Source organism: Myotis daubentonii, chromosome 12 (genome assembly GCF_963259705.1).
Source record: "Myotis daubentonii chromosome 12, mMyoDau2.1, whole genome shotgun sequence".
NCBI classification, from domain to species: domain Eukaryota; kingdom Metazoa; phylum Chordata; class Mammalia; order Chiroptera; family Vespertilionidae; genus Myotis; species Myotis daubentonii.
This window is the reverse complement of record NC_081851.1, coordinates 19,039,922-19,065,957: the sequence shown is the minus strand read 5'-3', so window position 1 is coordinate 19,065,957 and position 26,036 is coordinate 19,039,922. Positions and strand designations below refer to the sequence as shown.

The following is a 26,036-nucleotide window of genomic DNA, read 5'->3' as shown; positions in this document are numbered from 1 at the left end:
CTCTGGATGTTACTTTTGTCTCCTGGTTTAGCAGAAGGCATTTCTGTTTTCTTTTTCATTCTCATTTCCCCCATGATTTCTAGGAAAAAGGCAAAGAGATATTGACTTACATAGTTGCCTGGAGGTAAAGGCTACATCTTAAATGTTTAAAAGTGTGTGAAAGTGAGCTCTAAGATCAAATGTGAAACCTGGTACCTGCATCTACTATGTGGGATGGACTGGATCTCTCACTTTTTCTTATTATACATTTTCTTGTTGTGCATAATGTTGCCATTCATTGTGTTTATCTCAAAAATGTATCATTTGGACACAGTCCATCTATGATCAATTTCTCAAATTCCAAAATAACATTTGATAGGTTGGTATAAAATTCCAGTGTTTTAAGAGAGAATATAATTTGTTAACCTTAAAAAATAATGATCATCTGTTTTTTCTCGATTACACCAGTTATTTCCTAGAAACCATGGTATCACTTCTAATTATTGAATGATAGTGATGAAGCGTACCAGCCCTCTAAATGTGTAACTTTGTCACTTCACAGGATTTTTCCTAAGATGGCTAAAGCGGGGTGTGTGTTGCTAGGTGCATTACATACATTAACTCATTTAATCTTCGCGACAGCCATGTGAGGTGAATCATTTTATTATCCCAATTTTTCAGAAGAGAACTTGAGTTATTTTCTTTTAATTTCAGAACATCCCGGTGGTCACTTTAGGTGTCTGAGTTTGCAAGGCAAGGCCAGGCCTCCACACAGGCCTCCCCAGAGTGGGTCAGGTTAGCATGTGCCCCCCCCCTTTTTTAAAAAAATATATTTCTTTATTGATTTCAGAGAGGAAGGGAGGAGAGAGAGATAGAAACATCAATGATGAGAGAGAATCATTGATTGGCTGCCTCCTGCACGTCCCCTCCCCCCCCACTGGGGATCAGGCCTGCAACCCAGGCATGTGCCCTTGGCCGGAATCGAACCTGGGACCCTTCGATCCGCAGGCTGACGCTCTATCCACTGAGCCAAGCCAGGCAGGGCTTGAGTTATTTTCTGAGGTTACACAGCTGGTAAGAGGCAGAGCTCGAGGCCTGAGCCCAGGCACACGAAAACTAGGCTGCCTTGTACTCTGCAGACACGTATAGACAAGATGGAAGACACAGGGAGGGAAGGAAAAGAAATATTGCTGCCACCAAAGGTTTTCCTTCCCATCTTCTCATTGCTTATACTCTTTTAAACAATTAAAGCATGAATGTCATATCATGCATCCATTTGAATATTGCATTTTCCACGTAATATTATAGTATTTTTACATGTTCCTAGAAAACTTTGGTGACATTTAAAAATACACAATACTTCATGAATGCTGCGGTATAGTATAATTTTATTAATAATTTCTTGTCGGACATTTGAGTACTTTCTAATTGTTTTGCTATTAGAGATGATAACAACACTTATCTTTGTGTGTGGTGTATTTCCTCCTGTATTTTAGGTCTTGGGGGATTGATTTCTAGTAGTGAAAATACTGGATCAATATATTTGTATATTTTGGGGTAATTTCTCACATTGAATTGCTTTCCAAAAAATGTTTCAAGACAAGTTAAATCACAACAAAAGTGTATGGGGGCCCTAACTGGTTTGGCTCAGTGGATGGAGCATCGGCCTGCCGACGGAGGGGTCCCGGGTTCGATTCTGGTCAGGGGCATGTACCTTGGTTGTGGGCACATCCCCAGTGGGGGGTGTGCAGGAGGCAGCTGATCGATGTTTCTCTCTCATTGATGTTTCTAACTCTCTGTCCCTCTCCCTTCCTCTCTGTAAAAAATCAATAAAATATATTTTTTTAAAAAGTGTATGGGGAAGATCCATTTTACTGAACCTGAATTAGCATAAAAATAGTATCTCATTGTTTCCATCTGACTTTCTTTAATGAAGAAATTAATGTCAATTTGTAGTGAAAAACAGTAAACATTTTTGTATTTAACTTCTTTTGTGAATTGTCTCTGTCTTTTGCTCATCTATCTGCTGGGGTCTTGTGTTTCCTATATTGTGTGAACTCTGTGTATTAATGACATTAACTCTTTGGTGCTATTACTTATGGATAACTTATCCTCATGATTGACTGCCTTTTGATTTTGGCTATATTTTATATGCAACCTTAAAATCTGCACTGTAAATTCAACCTGTAAATCCTATAACTTAAGTGACTCTGTCTCTTTTCCATTGATTCTTTATGGCCTGAGTTTAAAACAAAAACAAAAAGCGTTTTAGTGCACCTAGACTTATTTTGAGGTATGCATAATGTACGGCTATAAATGAATGTTTTCTTTAGTAGCTCATAGCTGTATTCACCATCCACTTCCTAACCGCTGTCTCTCTGGCTGCCTTGGTAACGTCTTACATTCCTCTGTGACAGGCTTGCCCCTGGCCGCCTGCTCTGCTTCACGGCCCTTCCCTTCTGGTCTTCCCTTTCTAGGGAAGATACAGCAAGTACAGTCATTTATTTATTCTGTGCTCGCTTTGGGTTCTTATATGGACATTAATTCCTCGGAAGAATGTCCCTCAGGTGAAATTTTTCCTATTTGTTTTTCCAGGCTGTTCTTTCTGGGTGTCTTAACAAGGGCAGCGAGTGCTCTTTAGGTTGGTGCATTCAATGGTGCAATACATTTAAGTTTTTCTTGCGTTACCTTCCAGGAGTGCGTGGTCTGTCTTCTCTGTCGACAGTACTCAGAGAGACGATAGGAAGGGGGTTAAGGTTCATGGTACCTATGGTGTCAGCTCCACTGAGCACTTGTCTAGATGGTCGTGCCTGTCCACCACAGAGATCAAGAGAAGATTGCCTCGCCCGGCCGGTGTGGCTCAGTGGTTGAGCATCGACCTATGAACCAGGAGACACGGTTCGATTCCCAGTCAGGGCATATGCCTGGGTTGTGGGCTCAATCCCTGATCAGGCAGGAGGCAGCCAATCAATGGTTCTCTCTCATCATTGATGTTTCTATCTCTCTCTCCCTCTCCCTTCCTCTCTAAAATCAATAAAAATATATTTTGAAAAAAGAGAGAGAATACTGCCTCTGACCCATGATTCTGTGGTCAGGGGCTATCTGAAGACCTTCCCTGGATTTCTTTAAATACACACACACACACAGTGGCCAGATTATTATGACCACCTGACATTTGTAGGCAAATTAGCTTTAATTTCACGCTGAAGTTGCTAGAGGGCCAGACCATTATAAGTAGGGAAGCAGGTTGTTTACCACGACAGTAGAAGTGATTTTTTTTCCTGAAGATATGGGTAAACAATGCTATTTAACAGCCTTTGAACGTGGGATGGGTGTGTGTGTGTGTGTGTATGTATATATATATATTTCAGAGAGGAAGGGAGAGAGAGAGAGAGAGAGAGAGAGAGAGAGAGAGAGAGAGAAACATCAATGATGAGAGAGAATCAGTGATTGGCTGCCTCCTGCATGCCCCCCACTGGGGCATGCCCCCTGACCAGGAATTGAACTGTGACCTCCCGGTTCATAGGTCAATGCTCGACCACTGGACAACACTGGCCGGGTTCCCTAGGATTTCTGAGAACCTACGGCAAACGCTTTTGTTGCCCTTGACCTCTGGTGTCTGTCTGCCTGCGCTGTGTCTGGTTTCCCCACGTTAGCATGGGTGAGAATTCATGTCCGCTGTTCCCTCCCGCCACTCTCTTCTCACCCTCTTCGTTAGATGTTATTTCGTAGATGGTACTGACCCTGAGGGTTGAGGAAAGACTAGCATACATCCTCCCTGGACCTTCCCTGGTTTCTCCTTTTGCCTTTGAAGCCTCTCGCTATTTCTCTTTAAGAGCAAACCCGCCAATCCTAATGACAATATGGCCTTGGGTTTGTTAAGCTTCTTGGACCTGTTGGTTTACAGTTTTCACCAACTTTGGAAAATGTCAGCTATTATTTCTTCATCACAGGTCTACAGATTAACTGCAGTTAGATTACTCGAGGGTGGACTCATCTTTCTTTAAGTGGTGTTATCCAAGGTACATTTTTATTGTAGCAAATGCTGCGAGCACACGAGCCAAGCCAAACCCTGCAGCCATGCGTAACATCCACTAATGTAACATCCACTAATACTCCATTGGCCAAAGCAAATCATATGACCAAGTTCAACAGTTGTGGGACGGGAGGTCTCCACTCACACTGAGATGGAAGGGAAATAAATATTTGCTGAACAACAATGTGAGCTTGTCACAATCTTTTGTTTTTGTGATTCTTTTTTTTAGCTCTGGGAAAGTGTTTGCTGGGTATTGAATCAACTTTGGAGTCAGACCTGGGCTCATACCCTAGTTATACCACTAATTACTGTGTGACCTAGACAAGTTACTTAACCTTTCTGACAGATGTTCTCCCAGTTGTAAAAATGGGATTAATAGCACTTACCTCATGTGGTTGTGGGAAGAATAAAAGCATATGGCACACCCAGAAATGCTTAGTACAAGATTGGCATTCAGTTCATGTTAGTTTCCTTTCGGGATTCCAAGTGGCCTCCCATTGGTTCTAGAAAGTAAGATAATCCAACAAGATATGGCAGCCTCTGTCATATAGAGCATTTGCAGAATAGTCATGCTGCTGACCAGCTTATCTGCACGCATAGCGATGGGTGGGCACTGGAATTTGGAGCGAGGAAGTGGGTACTGAATTGTTAAATTGTGTCCAGATGGGAGGAAGATCCATGTTTCAGGCTGATACTAGGAGTGGGCCGCTGGGGGGACCTCTCCAGAGCTGGGACCGGAGCACCTGCCCTTCCAGGTGAGGAGTAGTACACGGCGGGGCCCTTTCTGGGAGGACTTTCCCCCACTTCCTATTGTCAGACTGGGCTCAGGGGGAGGCCTGAAGTGCCGGCATATTTGTAAGTTGGGCTTCAGAAACTGTCAGGTTGGGTGGATTGTCCTGGTCGGGGCTGGGTCATTGCTGTCTTGGGGCGGCCCTTGAACTGCCGGTGCTTCCCAGGGACTGTGTGTGTACGAGGTCCAGTCCCCCTCCTTTGGGGAGCTGCTCCTGAGGCTGTGGAACCCTGTGGTCCTGAGTGAGGGGTCTGTTGAGTGGTTTGGGGACTTTCTCCTGGGAAGGAGAAAGGCTTTTGATCTTTTGGGTTTAAGGCAAATCTCATCTTTTGGTTTGGTTCTCTCTTCCTGTTTTATGCTAGAAAATTCAATTAAACCAAAATAATAAAATTCTCAATGAGGGCCTTGCATCCGGCTGTAAAAAGAGATAATTTTGGCATTGATGTAGCCAGCCCAGGATTTGGACCACTGGGGGCGCTCACACGGACTTATTTCAGATGGCCCACAGTGTCAGGCTCTTCACAATTGAAATTCAGGGACTCCGTGGTAGGATGAGCACCCAGGCTGACTACCACCGCCATCAGAGCTCTGGGCTCCCATTTCAGGCCAGAGCGTTATACTTTACTAGAGGTCTGGCTCCTGAAATCTGTGCATGGGAAGGGTCCCTAGGCCTGGCTTTGACCACCTGATGGGGGAATAATAGCACTATTAATAGCACTCTGAGGACATGAATGATGTCCATATTGAGAGGAAGGGAGAGGTCACCTGTGTCATTGGGGTGCGATCTTCCCCGGCTACCAGCAGCCGGCCCCACCCTCTGCTGCCGAGGCCTGTAGGGCAACCAGCGGGGTGATCGCTCGCACCTGCCTTGGCCTGATGTCGCCCGCATCTGCCGCCACCCACCCCCGGTTCCCATTCCCCATCAGGTGATCGGGGCCTGCCGGCTGAGGGCAGCTCCTGCATTGAGCGTCTGCCCCCCGGTGGTCAATGCGTGTCATAGCGACCAGTCGTTCTGCCATCTGGTCGATTTGCATATTACACTTTTATATACATAGATACTGAGGAGGAGGAACAGAAGGAGGAGACAAACTGCGGACAACTGGGGCACAGCTTCAACTTCCGCGTGTTTACATATTTTTCATAGGTACAACCAGTAAAACCAGTAGCTCAGAACCCTCTCCTAGTTCCAGGAGATCGGGTCGGACAGCACAGCACTTTCACGTCTAGGCCCACCCCACCCATTCATTCATCACTAATCGATCCATCACCCCCTTCCCACCAGGCCGTGCTGGCCTCAGCCCCTCCCAGCACCGCATGCTGGCCAGGCCCTGCTAACGGAGCTAAACCGGCAGGTAGGGTTCCGTGTGCTCACGAGAAAGCCCTAGCAATGAATAAGTAAAAAGGAGGACCAGGTAATAGGAAAAAGGCAGTTTTTCTGAGAGTATCTCCTGGCAAAACAGTAGCAGAAGAGCTGCCCTTTCCCACTGGTATTAAGTCCAGAAGTGGTGTAGTTGTAAAAATGTGGTTTATTCTGTCTTTGAAAGCTGCACTTCCTTTGTGTTGGGGGAGACAAATGCATGGACTAAAACTGAATATTGTGAAGCCAGATTTTATTCTCTGTAGCATATGCTCAGGCGGTTATGCCTAAGGAGGAAAAGTGACCAGGTTGTGTTCCTGGTAGACGCTGGCGACCTTTAGTTAGCTACAGTTTCCTGGCTCGTCACTGGCCGTGGCGTTGCTGCCTTGTTCCTTGTCTCTAATTTAATTTAGAAGCGCGGATGGGCGCCTGCTTACAGCTTTCTGACGCAGGAGGGCGGGCGCCTCCTTCTCCCAGGACTCAGTTTAACTCAGTGGGTGGAGCTGGAGCAGCTGCACTCCCAAAGCTGTTGCCACATCCCAGTTGACATGGCCCAGGACGTTACTGACCTCCAGGTCCTGCTCCTTCTAACCGTGGGTGCTCTGAATTTTTTTATTTTTTATTTTTTTTCTGCTATGAGACAATCATCTGGTTGGTTAACAAGCATTTATTAAACTCCATTTGTGTGCTTTACAGTCTCACTCGGGTTGAGGCGATGCAAAAGGAATAAAAGACATGGTTCCTGTGGCGGGAACCCACACTCCTGGAATGCCCACTATGCTGCTGCTTGCGGATTGAAAAGGGGCTCCTTGTCCCCGTAGCTCCGGGATCCCGGTTTAGAACTTAAGAGCTGTTCCCCTGCACCTCTTCTCCCCTCAGCGCTCACCTGCACCGGATGCAGGTGCAGGTCTAGTTTTCCCTACGGGAGAGGAAGCCCTGATGAGGGCAGGGAACCTTACATTCCTCCTCCAACAGTGGGTGTGCGTCCTGGGCTCCTGGTTTTACTCTCAGCTCCTGGCTGCAGGCCAGCCTGCCCCCAGGACGCCCACCGCTCACTGTACCTCCCTGGCCTGGGCAGTGGTGGGCAGGCTCAGCCCAGTTCTCCCATCACCAGCATAATCTCCTGGGCCCTCGCCGGTTAGGCTCAGTGGATAGAGCATCTGCCTGCAGACTGAAAGGTCCCATGTTTGATTCCGGTCAAGGGTACATGCCCAGGTTGCAGGCTCAATCCCCAGCGGGGGGCATGCAGGAGGCAGGCGATCAATGACTGTCATCATTGATGTTTCTATTTCTTTCTCCCTCTCCCTTCCTCACTGAATAAAACATAATAATAAAAAACATTTTAGAAAAAGTCTCCTGGAATCATGCTGAAGTGACCGAGTGATGCAGCCTGTGTCACCTAACAAGACATTAGCATAGAGAAATCCCTCCAAAATATTTTAACAGTTAAATGGAGCTACTAGGAAAAAGCAATAGTGAGGCTTTCTGGTAACATTTGAAAAACTTGCTCTGATTTCAGGGTGAGAGATCCACTTGCATTTGGTATCTGAGAGCCGCGCAGTGTGCTGAGCTCTGGGGAGCGGTGACGAAAGGAGGCGGTGGTTGGCGACCGCTGTTCTGTTTGGAAGGAGCTGCCAGGAGTCGGGGCGTGCCAGGGAGAGTGGTCACCAAAACGATAGACACAGTTCCAGGTCCAAGGAAGTCACAGTTCGACAAGGGGGAGAAGCTGCAGGTGGCAGGAGCCCGACCCTTGTGAGCTCTCTGAGTTGCTCACCAGCAGGCCTGGCTGTGGAGGCTGCCAGGGCAGGCCGAGTCCAGCCACGCCGGCAGGTGTGTGTTGTGACTCACCAGAACGTCACATCAGGCCCTGCCTTGGGGGGCAACCACCGTGGTCACCTGTGTCACAGAATTGGCCTGGGTGGTTTCCATCCCGGGAGGTGATGGGTCTATAAGCCCCTCGAAAGAAACTAAAAGCAGCCATAGCGTGGGAGGCTGCTGGAGCACGGGGTCCCGGGGTGGGAAGTGTATCTCGGCTTGGGGCACATAGACCTGAGCTGAGTCCTGACTTTACCACTTAGCAATTGTGTGGCCTTGGGCGAGTTCCTAATTTCCCTGAACCACAGTCTGCTTCTGTAAATGGGTGGTAATCCCTACTTGTATGATTGTTGTGAGCGTGAATGACTTAATATATTTCAGGGCCCAACATGTTGGCTGGTACGCGGTAAATTTTGTTTCCCCCCTCTTCCTCCTTTATGTATCAGCAGGAAGCAGCCATTATAAAATGCATCTAAGGTACACAGTGCTCTAAGTGTAGGATGCTGTGAACCAGATCAATGCGGGCAGCCGGGCATGAGATCCAGGAGGCTGGACGTCAGGGCAGAAGCAGGGACGTCAGGATATTGGGATATTGTTTCTGGAAATCATCGAACTTTATTTTCCCCCTAAGAATGTTTTTATAGGAATAACTGTTTACCTGCCTTTCTCATCTATTAGACTAAAATGCCCCAAACCTTTGTTGCAAAAGAATCACTGGGATGCTTTTAATTTCCTGGTGCCCCACCCTCAGAATGCACCCGGGCGAGGTTTAGGAGCCTGTGGAATTCTGGACTGTTAGATGGCCTTGCAGCTGCACATCACAGAGCTCCACTCAGAAGAGAGGCCCCAGGAGCCAGTGGCACACCCCGCTACTGAGAGCTGCCCGCACGTGGTATTTGAAATTGCTTTTAAAGGCATCCTGGCCCTTGTGAAACATATACATTCATGTCTCCAAGAAGAGGTCAGACGTTTATCCAGATGGCGAAGTGACTCGATTTGCTTCAGTTGGTGGTTGATTCCATCGGGCGAGACTGCGGCAGCTGCACACTGGTCTCTGTGGTTGGGGTGGTCATCAGATCAGTGACCTCTTGACAACAAAACCCCTTAATATATACATTGTTTTGTTACTCCTCACCTGAGGATATTTTTTCAGTTGACTTTTAGAGAAAGTGGAAGGGAAAAAGGTAGGTGGGGGGAGAGAGAGAAACATCAATGTGAGAGAGACACATCAATCAGTTGCCTTTCACATGCCCCCCCCCTCCCAAGGCTGGGGATCAAACATGCACCCCAGGTACGTGCCCTTGGTGGGGAATTGAACTCATGACCCTTTAGTGCAGGCTGACGATGTAACCACTGGCCAGGACTAAACACCTTAATCTATACTTTAACCAGTACCTGGGGATTTTTCCATGACAACAAAAACTGCTGGTTTCACCACTTTCAATCTCTTTGTGGATGTAGTACATTCCCTTTCACCAGACCCATCAAAGTATATCTGACCTGGTCTTATTTCATTTAGACCAGCCAGTCTGAGAAATCAGTTCTGGGAGCAAATGAAGAGCAGCAGCTTAATGCGGCATCTCTCCCAGCTGATGTCAGCGTGCCGCGCGCCTGCAGGCATGTGGGGGTGTTGGGGGGTGCAGGAGGGGTCGCTGGGTGGGAGGGTCTCTCAAGCCGCCTGATGTCTCTATGAGGAACCATGTCCTGCCTGTGAGCACTGCGGGCCTGGCTGGCCGACGCCCCGACGGCCAGATCCCGACGGCTTCATTGTTGTTTCGTCCGCTCTCTGGGTGAGCCTGGAGAACTTCAAGTTCCCAGAGCTCCCTGGCACTGAGCTTGCCTGTGCCTGTCCCCCTTCCTCTCTGTTCCCCTGGGCTGTCTCCCTGGGCTGCAGCTGCCCTGTGTCCTACCAAACCCCGCAGAGGGGCCCGGGGAAATGCAGCTCGTCCGCACTGCTGTGCAGGGACTGGAAGCAGAACCCCTAACACGGAGTCATGCCTTTTTCTGGCCTGTGGCTTTCCTTGTCCACTAGCTGGTTTGGTTTTGTTTTTAAACAAAACTAGTTAAATGGATCATTTTGAGTTGTTCTGTTTCCCGATCCCCAGCGTAAGAACCTATAGCTGCCTAATTGCATGGCTACGCCAGTGTGGTGATAACGCCGACCACGGTCCCACAGGGCGCGCGTCCAGGTCACGGCTGCCCGGGAGGCACACTCTCCCGTCCCTGCATCGGGAGCCGGCGGGATTTCCTCGGATGCTGACCTGTGGTCACTCCCTTTTAAGATACCAGTGGGAAGCCTTGACTCGTTTGAAACATTTTATGAGAGAACCCTGCTACTTGCCACGCCGCTGCTGGCTCCCCCAGCATCGGAAAGGCCTGTGGCTCCGGGTTGCATTTGGCCACAGCCGGTCGGGATACTTTTGGAGTTGCTGCATGGAGCTGGGTGCACACCACCTTTCACTCCTTGGACTGTTGATGGTGGCAAAGCCATGGTGGCCCCATCTCTGCCAGGGCTTGTCACCCGCTTCTTTACAGGCACAGTCACGAATGCTCCCTTAGCCCGTGGTCAGCAAACCGCGGCTCGCGAGCCACATGCGGCTCTTTGGCACCTTCAGTGTGGCTCTTCCACAAAATACCACGTGCGGGCGCACACGTACAGTGCGATTGAAACTTCGTGGCCCATGTGCAGAAGTCAGTATTTTGTGGAAGAGCCGGTATTTTGTGGAAGAGCCACACTGAAGGGGCCAAAGAGCCGCATGTGGCTCGCGAGCCGCGGTTTGCCGAGCCGCAGTTTGCCGACCACTGCTTAGGCGATCTGGCCAACATCGGGAGGGCTGGCTCCGGCGTCCCTTTCCTTCTGTCCGCCCTTCCTGACTCCTTTTCACCTCAGAGACATCAACTCTGGTCTGCCCCATCTGTCTCGGCGGCTCACGGTCAGCCCTGTGGCCTGGTGGGTGAGTCTCCTGGGGTGGCCTGTAGACCTGTGGTCTCCTCCTCTGTGGCTGTGTCTCTCAGTGTCCCGGGACTGCTAGTGGACAGGCTTGGTAAGGGGGTCCCTCAGTCTCTGTGGCTGCAGATCTTAGTGTCTGGAGACTTAGTAGAAAGGTTTGGTAAGTGGGGTCTGTCGCAGCTGGAGTAGGGGCTGCAGGGCCCCTGGGTAACCACTCGCCACTCTATCAGGGCAACTAGTCCTAGCGGCTGAGCTGGTGTAGTCGCACCAACCTGGATTTGACTCTGCTCTGCCACTCACTGACAGTGTGACCTTGGACAGCTCGCTCTGCCTCAGTTTACACAGCTGTAAACGGGAACAAGAATAGAATTTGCTCGCAGAGTTGTGGTGAGAAGAAACAAGAAAATGTCCAGGAAGGCCCAAGCATAATGTCAGGCACATAGCAAGCACCCCAAAAAGTACTTATCAATACGGAATTTGGATCCAGCTTGCTTCAATGATGACATCATCAGTGTTCTCTGAGCCAACTGTATACAGTCTGTGAAGTAGAGTTGTTGTGTGTTTGTTTGTTTTAAATAACATTTTCAGCCCTGGCCGGGTGGGTCAGTTGGTTGGAGTATCGTCCCATACACCAGTGTTCAACTCCTGGTCAGGGCACATACCTAATTTTAGGTTCTGTCCCCAGTTGGGGCACATACAGGAAGCAATCAATCAATGTTTCTCTCTTTCCTTTCCTCTTTCTAAAAATCAATAAAAAACATATCCCCGAGTGAGGATTAAACAGACCCACATAACTTTTTTATTGGAATGGAATTTTAAAATGAGAAATACAACTGCTAAATTCTTGTCTATACAACTGTTTAAAGCAGCACAGGGCCAGGGACTCCCCTGTCACCCAGGTGCCTTGAGGAGTGCCAGGCTGGTGGTTGGGCCCACAGATACCACTGAAAGTGGGTGGGTGGCATCTTCCACTCATGGTAGCCTTTTGCAGTCACCACTGGCCATGTGCACGCAGCGCAGAGGTGTGGGATCATTGTAGGTGCATGTACAGTTGTAGGAGGTAACACAGGGATCCATGTGCCCTTTACCCAGATCCCCCGTGTAAAACCATAGGACAGTATCACAGCTGGGATACTGACATTGGTACAGTCAAGGCACCCCACAGGACCCCTCCTGTTGTACTGAGTCACACCTATATCCTTCCTGCTCTTACACCTCCTTAACCTCCAGAAACTGCTGATGTGTTAGAGCAGAACCTACGTGAGGCAGAGCCTCTGTCCCAGCCGTGGACGTCTTACCATAGACGCGCTGTGATTGATTATTGTGAGAGTGACATAATGAGCCATGCCATGAAAAACAAAGTCATACAGTCTAACCTAGCCCTAAACCGAGACAGCAGAGGTCCAGAAAAGGAGGCCAGAGACTCATAGCAACTTCAGGGGAAAAGAAAGACTTGGGAAGGTGCTTTCAAAGAAGGCAGGCTCAGCTAAGTCAAGAATGGATAAGGGTCGTCACTTTCCTAAACCATTACATTTCCCTTCCCTGCCACATTCACCTGGCATTTATTAGGTGCCTTTGAATATTTTTATTCTTTATCATATTTTAGTATTATCAGTAATTCACCTTAAAATATTTGGGCTGCTACACATGCTTACTTTATAAAGATTTATGATTTATTACAGCCCAGATGTGCAGCCATAGTCTCTTGCGGTGACAGCACTTCCGTAGGGGTTTCAGTTCTGCTTCCCAGAGGTTATTGGGAAACATGGAAATTTTAAAAAAATAACTTTAACTTTTCAATTATATTTGATGTACAATATTATTTTAGTTTCGGATGTACAGCGCAATGATTTGACATTTATATAAATTATGTAGTGATCACGCTGATAAATCTAGTACCCATCTGATACCATACATAGTTGTTACAATATTATTGACTATATTCTCTATACTTACTTTATATACCCGTAATATCCTATAACTACCAGTTAGTACTTCTTTTCTAAAAATTTTATTTGTATTTTTTAAAATTACGGTTTATATTCAGTATCACTCTGTATTAGTTTCAAATGTATGGCATATTGGCTAGACCAGCCATGGGCAAACTACGGCCCGTGGGTCAGATCCGGCCCATTTGAAATGATTAAAACTAAAAAAAAAAAAAAAAGACCGTACCCTTTTATGTAATGATGTTTACTTTGACTTTATATTAGTTCACACAAACACTCCATCCATGCTTTTGTTCCGGCCTCCGGTCCAGTTTAAGAACCCATTGTGGCCCTCGAGTCAAAAAGTTTGCCCACCCCTGGGCCGCTAGACAGTCATATACTTTGCAAAGTGTTCCCTCTGAGACTTCCAGTACCCACATGCCACCAGACATAATTATTACAATATTATTGACTATGTGCTCTATGCCAGGGGTGGAAAACTTTTTGACTCGAGGGCCACAATGGGTACTTAAACTGGACCGGAGGGCCAGAACAAAAGCATGGATGGAGTGTTTGTGTGAACTAATATAAATTCAAAGTAAACATCATTACATAAAAGGGTACGGTCTTTTTTTTTTTTTTTTTTAGTTTTATTCATTTCAAACGGGCTGGATCCGGCCCGCGGGCCGTAGTTTGCCCACGGCTGCTCTATGCTGTACTTTATATCCCCATGACTGTTTTGTAACTACCAACCTGTGCTTCTCAATCTCTTCACCGTTTTCAGCCAGCCCCCAACCACTCTCCACTCTGACAGCCATCAGTCTGTTCTTTGTATCTATGAGCCTGTTTATGTTCTGCTTGGCACATGGAATTTGATGTTCAAAATGTTCTAGAAAACTGGCCGGGGAGTGCCAGGCCTGCTTGGACCGCCAGCCACGGCCAGCCACTCACACTGTGTTTCCCTCCCAGGAGCCGGGGTCCGAGAGGACGTGTTTCTCATTTGGAGGGAGATGGAGGAAGCCTACAGCACGCTGGCCCAGATCCAGAGGCTGGTGGCCGAGCCCTCCAAGTCTGACATGGCCGCAATGGAGAGTGGTGGGTACTGCTCATGTCCCTCCTGTGCAAGAGTCAGAGCTGCTGCTGCTTGGGGCGGGCTGCTTCCAAGTTCTTTCCCAAGGAGTGCTCCTGAGCCCAACCTGTGGGGAGCATCTGGAGCTGTGGGGCGTGTGTTCATGCGCATGTGTACATGTGTGTGCATACATGTTTGTGTGTGGTTGTGCATGTGTGTGTGTGTTTTGTGTTTATGAAAATTACTAAATTAAAACTAGAGCCGGATAGTAGTTAAAGCAATAAAAACAGATTCTATCAGGAACTATTGCAATAGGGAAACAGGTGATACAAACTAGGCTCAGTTACGAACACAACATGGAAAAGTCGAGATTTATAGCCATGGAGCAGTGTCAGGGTGGGTCAGTAGACAGAAAACCACTGAGAGGAAAGATCAGCGATCGGGGAGTGCGGGGGGTGGGGGGTGGTGATTTCTGGCTAAACCGCTAGGGTTCCTGCTGTGGGCAGGCCACAGTGATCAGAGGTCACCTGGGGGTATTGAGGGGATTCTGGCTAAACTGACTTAGCAGGATGTTTGCTGAAACGAGGCAATGCAAAGACAAGCAGGAAGTCCCAAGATCACAGTCTAGTTGAGAAGAGGATTCAGAGGGGCCTGAGTTTTGGAGTGAGAAGAAAGTCCTTTGTACCAAGGAGCAGAGATAAGCGTGACAGCAGATTCTTGCTGGGGGTGAAAGGACAGTGGGGCCCCATCTTTCATTCAGTCTAAATTTTCAATCTCGAATTCTATGTCCCATGAAAATACTTCAAAAACAAAAATAAAGACTTTTTAAGGCATACAAAAGCTGAAGGACTTTATTATCCGCACATCTGCACTGCAGGAATGTTGGCGGCAATCTCAGGCAGGAGGAGAGAAAAATAAATGGAAATATGGAGCTCTGCAAAGTAATAAAGAAACACCAGAAAGAGCTACATGGATAAATATGTTATATTTTTCTATTCAGTTATCTTTAAGACAATTAACCATTGGAACAAAAATAGTGTGTCTGTAACAGATGTGTAAGTAAAATGTATGACAATAATAGCATAAAAGCTAGGAGAAGAATAGCAGCATTATCCATAAGTTCCAAAGATAAACAACCCATATGTCCACTGACAGGCAACTGGATAAACAAGATGTGTACTAGTACATACTAGTATACACAACAGAATATTAGCCAACTTTAAAAAGGAAGGAAATTCCGACACATACTACAACATGGATGAACCTTGAAGATATTATGCTAAGTGAAATAAGCCGGACACAAAAATGACAAATATTATATGACTAGAGGCCCAGTGCATGAAATTCATGCATGGGGGGGGTGGGTGCTATCCCTCAGCCCAACCTGCACCCTCTCCAATCTGGGATCCCTCTCACAATCTGGGACCACTGGCTCCTAACCGCTTGCCTGCCTGCCTGCCTGATCACCCCTAAATGCCTCTGCCTGCCTGCCTGATTGCCCCTAACCACCTCTGCCTGCTAGCCTGATTGCTCCCTAACTGCTCCCCTGCTGGCCTGATTGTCCCCAACTGCCCTCAGATGTCAGCCTAATCACCCCCAACTGCCCTCCCCTGCCGGCCTGATTGCTCCCAACTGCCCTCCCTTCTGGCCTCATTGCCCCCTAACTGCTTGCTCCCCTGCGCCGACCTGATCTCGCTCTTAACTGCTTGCTTTCCCTCACTGGTCTGATCGCCCCTAACTGCTTGCTCCCCTGCCAGCCTAATCACCCCTAACCACCTCTGCCTCAGAACCCGCCACCATAGCTTTGTCCAGAAGGAAGTCGGACGTCTGGAAGATGTCCAGTCGACCCGGGCTAATTAGCATATTACCCTTTTATTAGTATAGATTCCTCTTATATGAGGTAAATTTATAATCAAATTTGTAGAGACAGAAAGTAGAATAGTGGTTCCCAGGGACCTGGGGCATGTGGAATGAGGAGTTATTATTTAATGGCTGCAGAGTTTCCATTTGGGACACTGGAAGAGTTCTGGAATTTGATGGTGGTGATGGTTGCACAACAATGCGAATGTAGTTAATGCCACTGAATTGCACACCTAAAAATGGTTAAGTTTAGGTTGTGTATGTTTCACCACAACTAAAAACAACAAACCACTGTGGGAACTTGCCCAAGCTAGAAAGTGATGGAGGCAGGACTTGGACCCAGAGCTTCTGACCCCAAGTTTAATGCTCTCCCAAACACACCACCTTGGTCTATTGGCCATCTCCACCTATGCATGGGGCCAGTCACCTTAGGTAGAGAGGAAGTTAGATGAAGTGTAGCAGGTTCTGGCCTTCTAGTCTTGTGAACTGATTCTTTGCCATCCCTGCTTTGGAAAGCATGCTTCCTGAAGTGAGTGGGATCCCCCAAAGAACACGTTTGAGCGTGGTGAATATTAAGGTGGGGGTGCAATATGAATGGCTGTGTAATCTGAATGGCTAATGAACTGTGATTCCAAAAATAGAGTCAGGAACAACCTCTGTTGGAAGTGAACCAAATCCAGAAGACATGTGGGACTCTAAGAAGTGGCTGCAGAAATATGGCTTAAAAGCCCAAAAGCTGTCATTTTATGATGTCCTTGCTGACTGTTCCTTCCGCCATGCTGATGGAGTCGTTGATATAAAAGCCAAACCCGAGAATGAGTCCATACAGACCAGTGCGGTAAGTGCACTCCCGTGGGACCGTGCCTCTCTTGGTGCCCTGAGTAGGCCTCCCTCAGGCCAGTGCCCAGGGCAGCATCGGGTTAAAGGCGGCGTGGAGGGAAGCTGCCTGGGTGTCCATGCAGAAGGACCGTACACTGCTGCTCACTGTACACTCCCCTGTGGGGGTGGAGGCCAGCTCTGGGAATGTTTTCTAGAGATAAGTGAACTATACAATAATTATACGTAAGCCAGGAGCTGGGCTTGTAATTCAGGCATTATGCGTCTCAGAAATATGCAACATTATTTCTAAGGAGACGCCCTGTGCTCCTCCATATTGAATGGAAGCAGGAAACTACTTGTGAAATGCCCACAGCAGGCGTCCTAGGTCCATCTTAAAGATGCCCCAATCCTAGTGACTGTCCGCCAGCACTTAGTGCATCCCCCGTGAGCACGAAATCAGTTCTGTGGGGGGCCATCCACTGGGAGGGGGTGTGCATGTTGAGGTCCTTTGACAGCTGTAGTCCCATTGTGCCAGTGGGTCGGGAAGGAGCACAGCTTCTCTAAGTGCCTGACTCTGCTCCCAGGGAAGGATAAGGATCTATAGCAGTGGTTCTCAACCTGTGGGTCGCGACCCCTTTGCGGGTCGAACGACCCTTTCACAGGGGTCGCCTAAGACCATCGGAAAACACATATATAATTACATATTGTTTTTGTGATTAATCACTATGCTTTAATTATGTTCAATTTGTAACAATGAAATTGGGGGTCACCACAACATGAGGAACTGTATTAAAGGGTCGCGGCATTAGGAAGGTTGAGAACCACTGATCTATAGTAACAGCTCCTAAACACTAACACGCGTGAGTCAGTGGGTCTGGGGTGGGAGCCAAGAATGTACATTTAGACCAAAGCCTCAGATGATGCGGAGGCTTCTGGTCCAGGGGCCACACGTTGAGAAATGCTAACTGTAAATAGAACCAAAACTGTCAAAAGTTCAGAATTATGGAGACTAAAAAGTATCACAACATGAAACAGGACATCGGGATAAAATGAATATTCTAAATGTATCTAAACTGAAGGAAAGCTCTTTGAGAAGGTAGGAAAGGCCCAGGTACCCACTGCAGAGTGAAAGCCGAAATGCCAGCAACAGAGCAGACACGACTGGGAGAGGAAGTTGGGGTCCTTCTCAAAGGCAGGACACTCTATGGATCTCTAATCTCCGGTTCAAGGTCAAGATCGTCACTGAGATGTCTGTCACGTTGGAGGTGAAACCCCAGGCTCTCCAGCACTCAGGCGGGCTGGCCACGCTCCTCGGGGAGGGCCTTTCTCTCAGGCCTGCAGACCACTCGATGTTGTATGTTTGTCCTTTTACTGCTGTGTGCTGACAATGAGCTGCAAGGAGGAAAATATAAAAATGGAATTAGAAGGAAAATGCAGAATTGACGCAGACTTGTCTCCTGGCATATATGCTGGCTGCAGAGTAATTGCTGTGTTGTGGGGACATCTCGTCGGTTGCCTCCCCAGGACAGTTTTCTGATTTTGTAGGCATCATTCAGTAATGTCATTAGTTCAGGAAATAAGCATAACTAAATTTTCATTTTAAAAGGTACATTAGGCCCTGGTTATTTAAGAATATGAATCCTCAGAGAGAAGGTGGGGAGGGAGAGGGGTAGGGATCAACCAAAGGACTTGTATGCATGCATATTAGCATAACCCATGGACACAGACACTGGGGCGGTGGGGGCTTGTCCTGGGGGGGCACGTGGTGGGGTGGGGGTGGGGGTCAATCAGGGAAAAAGGAGACATGTGTAATACTTTAAACAATAATCATCATCCTATTTAATAATAGACAAACATGGTAATTAACCATACCTCTGACATGCTTCCCATTAGCTAATCAGGGAGATATGCAAATTAATTGCCAACCAAGATGGCGGCCGGCAGCCAGGCAGCTGAAGTGAACAAGAGGCTTGGTTGCCCCGGCGATGGAGGGAGCCAAGGTTCCCCGCCTGCCGCCACCCGTCTCTGAGCTACTGAAGCAACAGCTCCAAAAGATACAATGTTTCAATTATAGAAGCTAAAAGATGGTGGTTAATTTGCATACGCAGGCTCCAAGCGCTGGGAAGCTGCAGAGCAGCGAGGCCTCCCGGCCCCGGGGTCAGCGGAGCCGCAAGGCCTCACGGCCCTTGGAGCAGCGTGATGGGGGCGGCGCCGCAACCCCCAGATAGGCCCTGTTCTGTGCGTGACAGCAGCGGCAACCCAACCCCCTGATCGACCCTGCTCTGTGTGTGACAGGGGGGAGCTCCCCAACCCCCTGATCGGCCCTGCTCTGTGCATGACAGGGGGCAGCACCCCAACCCCCTGATCGGCCCTGCTCTGTGTGTGACAGGGTGCGGCACCCCAACCCCCCATGGGCCCTGCTCTGTGTGTGACAGGGGGCAGTGCCCCAACTCTCCGATTGGTCCTGCTCTGTGAGTGACAGGAGGCGGTGCCCAAACCACCCCCCCCCCCATCGGCCCTGCCCTGAGCGTGACGGGGCTGTGCCCCAACACCCCCCATCGGCCCTGCTCTGTTCCTAACGGGGCAGTGCCCCAACCACCTGATCAGCCGGCTCTGTGCGTGACAGGGGTGGCACCACAGCCCCCTGATCTGCCCTGCTCTGTGCGTGACAGGGGGTGGCACCACAACCTCCCCATCGGCCCTGCCTTGAGTGTGACAGGAGGCAGTGCCCCAACCCCCCAATAAGCCCTACCCTGAGCGTGACTGGGGGTGGCATTGCAACCTCCCAATCCGCCCTGCTCTGTGCATGACAGGAGGCGGCGCCCCAACTCCCCAATCGGCCCTGCTCTGAGCCCGACCAGGGGCTGCACCTAGGGATTTGGCCTACCCTCTGCCACCCGGGAGCAAGCCTAAGCCAGCAGGTTGTTATCCCCTGAGGAGTCCCAGACTGTGAGAGGGCACAAGTGGGGCTGAGGGACACCCCCCCCCCGCCAGTGCACAAATTTTTGTGCACCGGGCCTCTAGTCCTATCTAATAATAGACAAACATGGTAATTAACCGTACCTCCAACCCGCTTCCCATTGGCTAATCAGGGTGATATGCAAATTAACTGCCAACCAAGATGGCGACCGGCAGCCAGGCAGCTGAAGCGAACAGGAGGCTTGCTTGCTCCCGTGAAGGAGGAAGCCAAGGTTCCCCGCCTGCCACTGCTGGGCTCTGAGCTTGCACTCTAAGCAACTATGTTGCAAGTATAGATGCTAAACAAACCCCATGCTTTCAGCCAGCCGGCCAAGCTTGAGTTGCAACAGAGTTTCGATTATAGAACCCAAACAAACCAGATACCTGCTTTCAGCAGCGGAGGCCTCAGAGCTAGAGCTGAGCCTCAGAGCTAAAGCCGCCTTTCAGTTCCAGTGACAGCCACAGAAGGTAAATAGTCCCAGAATAAAAAAAAAAGAAAAAAAGGAGAGGTTGGGAGCTTCAGTCACCCGCCAGCCTGAAAACGGCCCTCAGCCCCTCACCCAGGCACCCCAGTGGGGACCCCCACCCTGAAGGGGGTGTGACCAGCTGCAAACAGCCATCATCCCCTCATCTAGGCTGGCCAGGCACCCAAGTGGGACCCCCACCCTGATCCAGGACACCCTTCAGGGCAAACCATCTGGCCCCCACCCGTGCACCAGGCCTCTATCCTATATAGTAAAAGGGTAATATGCCTCCCAGCACTGGGATCAGCGGAGCCGTGAGGCCTCCTGGCACCGGGATCAGTGGAGCCGTGAGGCCTCCAAGCACCGGGATCAGCTGAGCAGCAAGGCCTCACTGCCCTGGTGTCAAGTGGAGCTGCGAGGCCTCTCAGCACTGGGATCAGCAGAGCTGCGAGGCCTCCTGGGCCCTGGAGCAACGTGACAGGGGGCAGTGCCCAAACCCCCTGATCACCCTGCGGCTCTGTGTGTGACAGGGGGTGGGGCCACAACCTCCCTATCCGCCCTGCTCTGTTCATGACAGGGGAAGGCGCCCCAACCCCCCCATGGGCCATGCTCTGTGTGTGACGGGGTGGAGCCGCAACCTCCCCATCGGCCCTGCCCTGAGTGTGACGGGGGAGTGCCCCAACCGCCTGATCGGCCCTGCTCTGTGGGTGGCAGGGGGCGGCGCCCCAACTCCCCAATCGGTCCTGCTCTGAGCCTGACCTGGGGCTGCGCCTAGGGATTGGGGCCTGCCCTCTGCCACCCGGGAGCAGGCCTAAGCCAGCAGGTCGTTATCTCCCAAGGGGTCCCAGACTGTGAGAGGGCACAAGTGAGGCTGAGGGACACTCCCCCCCGCCCCCCGCCAGTGCACAAATTTTTGTGCACTGGGCCTCTAGTGTATAATAAAAGGCTAATATGCAAATTGTCCCCTCAACCGGGAATTTGAATGGGAGTTCAACCAGGGGCTGGCCAACCACCTGCGGCCCCTCCCTCCAGCTGGCCTGGCCCAATTGGCCATATTGGGGTAGGCCAGCTGGACCCCACCTGTGCATGAATTCATGCACCAGGCCTCTAGTAATAATCATAAAAGAATATGAATCCTTCCCATTGGACCTAGCTCACTGCCCCTTCCTGGCCACGCGGAAGTGCCCTCAGGCCTCTCCAACACGGATTTTCTCCTTCCCTCAACAGTGTTATGTGAAATTTTATAGGGAAAGTTTGAATAATTTGGCTTATAAATGAGGAATATTTTGCCTCAATTTTCTTGTGCTAATAAATAATAATGTAGTAAAAGTTGAGAAGTATACGGCGCAGCTATCCTCTTTCCTAAATATTGATGAAAAAAAGGAACAATTTTATTTTTAGTATTTGGGGCTACATATCTGAAACCAGATTTATGCCTAAAATTGTGATGTGTATAAGGTAGGGAGAACCTGAGGCTGTGAAAGAGGTAGATTATTTAGGGTTCTCCCACACTACCATGGGCAGGGCCTCATAAACTCTTAACTATAAAAACCAGTTTGTAGGTACTGACCTAGGAAACTCATTTGCACTGAGAAATAAATTACTAAAAAGGCCTCACTGTGTAGCATTTCCAAGATAATGAACAGGTGGGAGGAGGAGACAGAATGCGTTTCTAATTAGGACATTTCAGGCAAAGTCTAGTAACATGGAATTTCAGGCACCCCTGGAATCACATCACAGGCACGGTTGCCTATGCTGCTCACATACAAAGCCAGGCCTGATGTTCCCAAACCCACTCTGGTCGCACCATCTCTTCCTCTAACAAATGTTCATTGAGCCCTTACTCTACACCAGGCAGTCTGGTTTGGTGGAAAGTGCACCAGATTTGGAGCGAGGAGACCTGGGTATGCACACTGTTTCTACCAGTTACTAATTATGAGATGTTGAACAAATAATTCAGCCTCTTTTAGTCTCACTCTCCACATCTGTAGTAGGTGGTATAAAGTCCAAATGAAAAGAAATGCATGTCTGAGCACAGTGCCTGGTGCCCAGGAGACACCCAGCAGACGTTGCCTGTTTCTTTACTAAACGCATGAAAACTCAGAAATGAGCACTTACGGAATGCCCATGTGCTTTATACAGAAGTGGCATATTTGTGCTCTCATATCACATGTGACAAAGCGAAGTCACAGGGCCTCCGAAAGGTGAGGCAACTCACCTGCCACCTCATGGCAGGCGGAGGCCGGGGTTGAACTCAGAGCTGCTTGGCTCTCACACGGTGCTTTCCCCATTCTGAGACTCTGCTGCCTAACCCTGGATTCACATACCATAGGGTTTGGTGTGTTTCCACTTGGGAGTGTGTAAGGCACAGTTGGCAGAGGCCGCGTGTTGGGGTTGAGTAGACAGAACTGTCGTGGGTGCCATCCCAGGAACGTGGTGAAAATGAGAGGACATCCTTCCCCTGGGGCTGCGGGGAGATGAGCTTCCCCTCTGCCCGCCTTGGCGGCATCAGGGCTGATTTCATCAATGCCCTCACCCCGGTTCGCATCAGTCACCACAGGGCCCCTGAATCTCACTCGTGTGTGGCTCTGACCTCCCTTTCCCGAGCCTCCCTTTCTCCCTGACTCCCAGAACCCGCCCACTGTGCCCTCTGAACCTAGAAGCCATCAGCAAACCCCTGGAGCCTCCGGCGATCTGAGGTGTTCCCTTCTCCTGCTTGTCTGGGTTCTCGCTCCCAGAGCCTGGGTTCAGTCCCCTCCTGTGGGCTGGGGGTGGGCAGTAGCCTCTTTGCTCCTCTTTGCTGCTTCTTGGTCATCCTCCTGCCCTCTCCCATGTCATCAGAATGTACCATCCACTACACCTTCTGTGGCTGTCACCTACTGTGATCCAGGCCACCTCCAGCAGTGCTTGGCGATGAAGCTTGTGGCTGCTGTCACTGGCCCTGTTTCAATTCCTAGTGATGTCAATACCATGTAGATGGCCCCGACCTTTCATCTCTCTGACCTGCTCTTCTCCAACGACGTTCTCCTCTGCTCCCTATATACCACTCCGGCCATAGGCTACCATTGACATTGTCATTACAAATAGCTGTGTAATCATAACCCATATAATCAATTCCAAAGGTCCACTGTTTGATCACTTTTTTCAGGTCATTTCCTCTGCTGTCCTAATTGCATCAACCTTTCAACCCCACTGGGACGTCCGATTTGTTGTTTCTGCCATCTTTTCTCTCTTCTCTCTATCCTTTAGTCCCTCTCACACATCCTCAGCTACTTTCTCTCTTACATTCTTGCACTCCCTGGCAAAACCCCACCCCTGGTTAAATCCATTTCTGCCATTTCTGCCTTATACCTGTGCAGTGACTACAGTGGGCGAAGTAGGAGAAAAACAGCCATGCGTCTGGCTTCACCTTCAATCCCTGACCTGTAACTTTAGGCGGGTCTTTTGTGCTGTAGCACAGTCCCATGTCCTCTCCCAGTCCACGCAGACTCTCATCCTGCCAGACGTCTACCTGCTCCTCCCTCCTCCAACTTCAGCATCTTCTCCGTGCTCTCTCTCAGCAGGCGACCTTGTTCTCCTTGTACTGACCATTGAAGTGAACATCCATAACACCTACAAACAGCTACAAATATCCTAGCATCTGTGTCTGGAGGTTCTCCTCTCATTTCTTCTGGGATGGCTGAACTGCCCTTGCTTCTGTTTAAGACCAACCCCTCCATGTGTGCACTGATCCCAATTCCCTCATTCATTCATTCATTCATTCTCCCCCTTTCTAATTCGTATCATCAGTATTGCCCTCATTTCTAGATCTTTTCCATCAGCCTATAAACATGGTGTTATTTGTTCCATCTTAAGCACGGTCTGTTCACCCTTTACTGGCCTCCAGCTCTGCCTCCTTAGCCTCATTCGTCAGCTCCTCTCTAGACTTCAATCCCCTAAGGGTTTTATACATTCCCACCCTCCAATTCTGCGCTTCTTCCACACTCTTGAATGCACTCCAGTCAGGCAAAGGCCCCCTCTCCACCAAAACTCACTTGGAAGGGATACCTGAGTTGTGAATCCAGGGATCAATTCTCAGTCTCTTTCTGTTATCAACACATGATGTAGTTTGGGTACTTCCTTGAATTCTCTTACAGAAAATGCACTGTCCTATTTTTCCTGCTGTCTCACTGCTACTCGTTCTCAGCATTCTTTGTTAGTTCTTTCCCAGCTCACTGCTGAAGGCCTCGAGGTGCCGTCCTCAGACCTCTTCCTGCCTGCACTCATCCCCGGTGTTCCCCGCTGGAAACAGCAGCTTCTCTGGGGCACAGACGGGGTTGCACACATGTTTCTGACATCATCATGACATCTAGCACAGGCCTCCATATAGAGCAGACCCCATTGCACGCTTGGTTGAACCAACAGTGGAATGATTTTACGTGGGAATGAGTGTGATGAGCTGTAAGACTAAGGCAGAGATGGAGGTGCCATCTGGAGACTCTTCGTGGTGGGATGGTTTCTGAGTGGCTCCTGTCCTTTGTCCTTTCCATAGGAGACCAACAGGAAGACGGTCCATGCGAAATACTGTAGCAGATTTGTCCACGCGCCCTGGAAGGACGGGAGCTTGGTCCACGTCTGCGTGACCAAGGAGAAGTGCACATGGTACACCGAGAGAATCCATGCGGTCCTGGCCCAGATCCGGCGCAGGTTGGTGTGTTTGCAGAGGGTACAAGAGGTCTGGTCTCTCTGAATTCAAATCTGCTTGACCTCTTTGTAAAAGCGTAACCAAGAGAAATGGCCAGTAAACATGTTAAGTCAATTTGCTGGTGGTTTGCTGGTGGCCTTGTTGTTAATACCAAAGGGTGATGTTTGGATTCAGATTCTTAAAGACAGCAAAGGTGTAGTTAACATGCTGGTTGTGCGTCACTGTAGGCGGCTAAGGAGCGCTTCTCCTCAGAGTTGTGGGCGAAGGTATAGCGAGACTGTATTCCATCAGTCCTCTTGAATATTACACTTCAGGGCAACTGTTACAATGTGAAACATTTGATTATAGTGGAAAAATTTATATGGATTCCTAAGGCCCAGTGCACGAATTTGTGCACCAGCCTCGGCCTGGCTGGAGATCAGGCTGATTGGGCTCTCTCACCCAGTCCCAATCGGGCTGGCCAGGGGAGGAACCACAGGAGGTTGGCCGGCTGAGGGAGGTTGTTCAGTTGACAAGGCCTAAAGGTCAATTAGGCTTTTATATGTACAGATATGCTTTTTAGAAATCAGCTAAAAATAACTTCATGTGGGCCCTCTCCACCCTGCTGTTAATATTTGCAGTGGCCTCAACCTCAGACCCCTGGGAATGATCCACCTCATGCTTTCACCTCCCGAGGCAGGGACAGCTTAGACCATGAGGACCAGATCCGTTCAGGTGCATGGCTCCAGGGTCAGAGAGAGCTGGATTCTAATCCCCACTCTGCATTTGCTGTGTGACCCTGGGCAAGGTCGTTGATATTTTTGTGCATCAGTTTCCTCCATTATAAAGTGGGAATATAATGCCATTTAGAAATGTGTTCTATGGATTAGATTAGAGACTAAATGTAATGAGTATAGGCGAGGACCGGCCTGCAGTAGCTGCTTGGAAATGAGAGTTCCCTACTTCCCTCTGTGTTCTCTGCTGTAAAGGTATAGGCTGCAGACACCTGTCTCCATATTAAGTCTTCGGAGCCCCAACTTCTCAAAACCCAGTTGGTAACGGGTTATTGGTGAAGGGTTATTCAGAAAAACGAATCCTTATGTCTAGAGTCATCTCTGCCTATAGTTTCAAGGTTGACTTTTGGGGAGAGTTGTTTGGATTTCAGGTCTGGGAAAAAGGATGCTACTTAGGAGACATTCTGCCTGGCAGCTGCCAGGTCTTTTGTCCCTCTTGTCACACCAGGTTTGTTGGAAAGTCTTCTCTCCGTCTCCATTTCCCGTGGAGAATTGGTATCACATCTCCCTTAAATGCTTGTGGAATTCACCACTGAAGCCGTCTGGGTCTGGAG

General features: G+C 49.2%; 1 protein-coding gene across 1 annotated transcript in view; it reads left to right on the top strand.

Annotated features, from left to right (window-relative positions):
- VWA3B (von Willebrand factor A domain containing 3B) overlaps window positions 1–26,036 on the top strand; it is a 138,246-nt gene that overhangs the window by 34,137 nt on the left and 78,073 nt on the right. Inside the window, exons 8-10 of the mRNA XM_059659033.1 lie at window positions 13,825–13,950; window positions 16,426–16,622; window positions 24,557–24,711. Of these exons, the coding sequence (XP_059515016.1) occupies window positions 13,825–13,950; window positions 16,426–16,622; window positions 24,557–24,711 (478 nt within the window). The remainder of the gene's footprint in view (window positions 1–13,824; window positions 13,951–16,425; window positions 16,623–24,556; window positions 24,712–26,036) is intronic.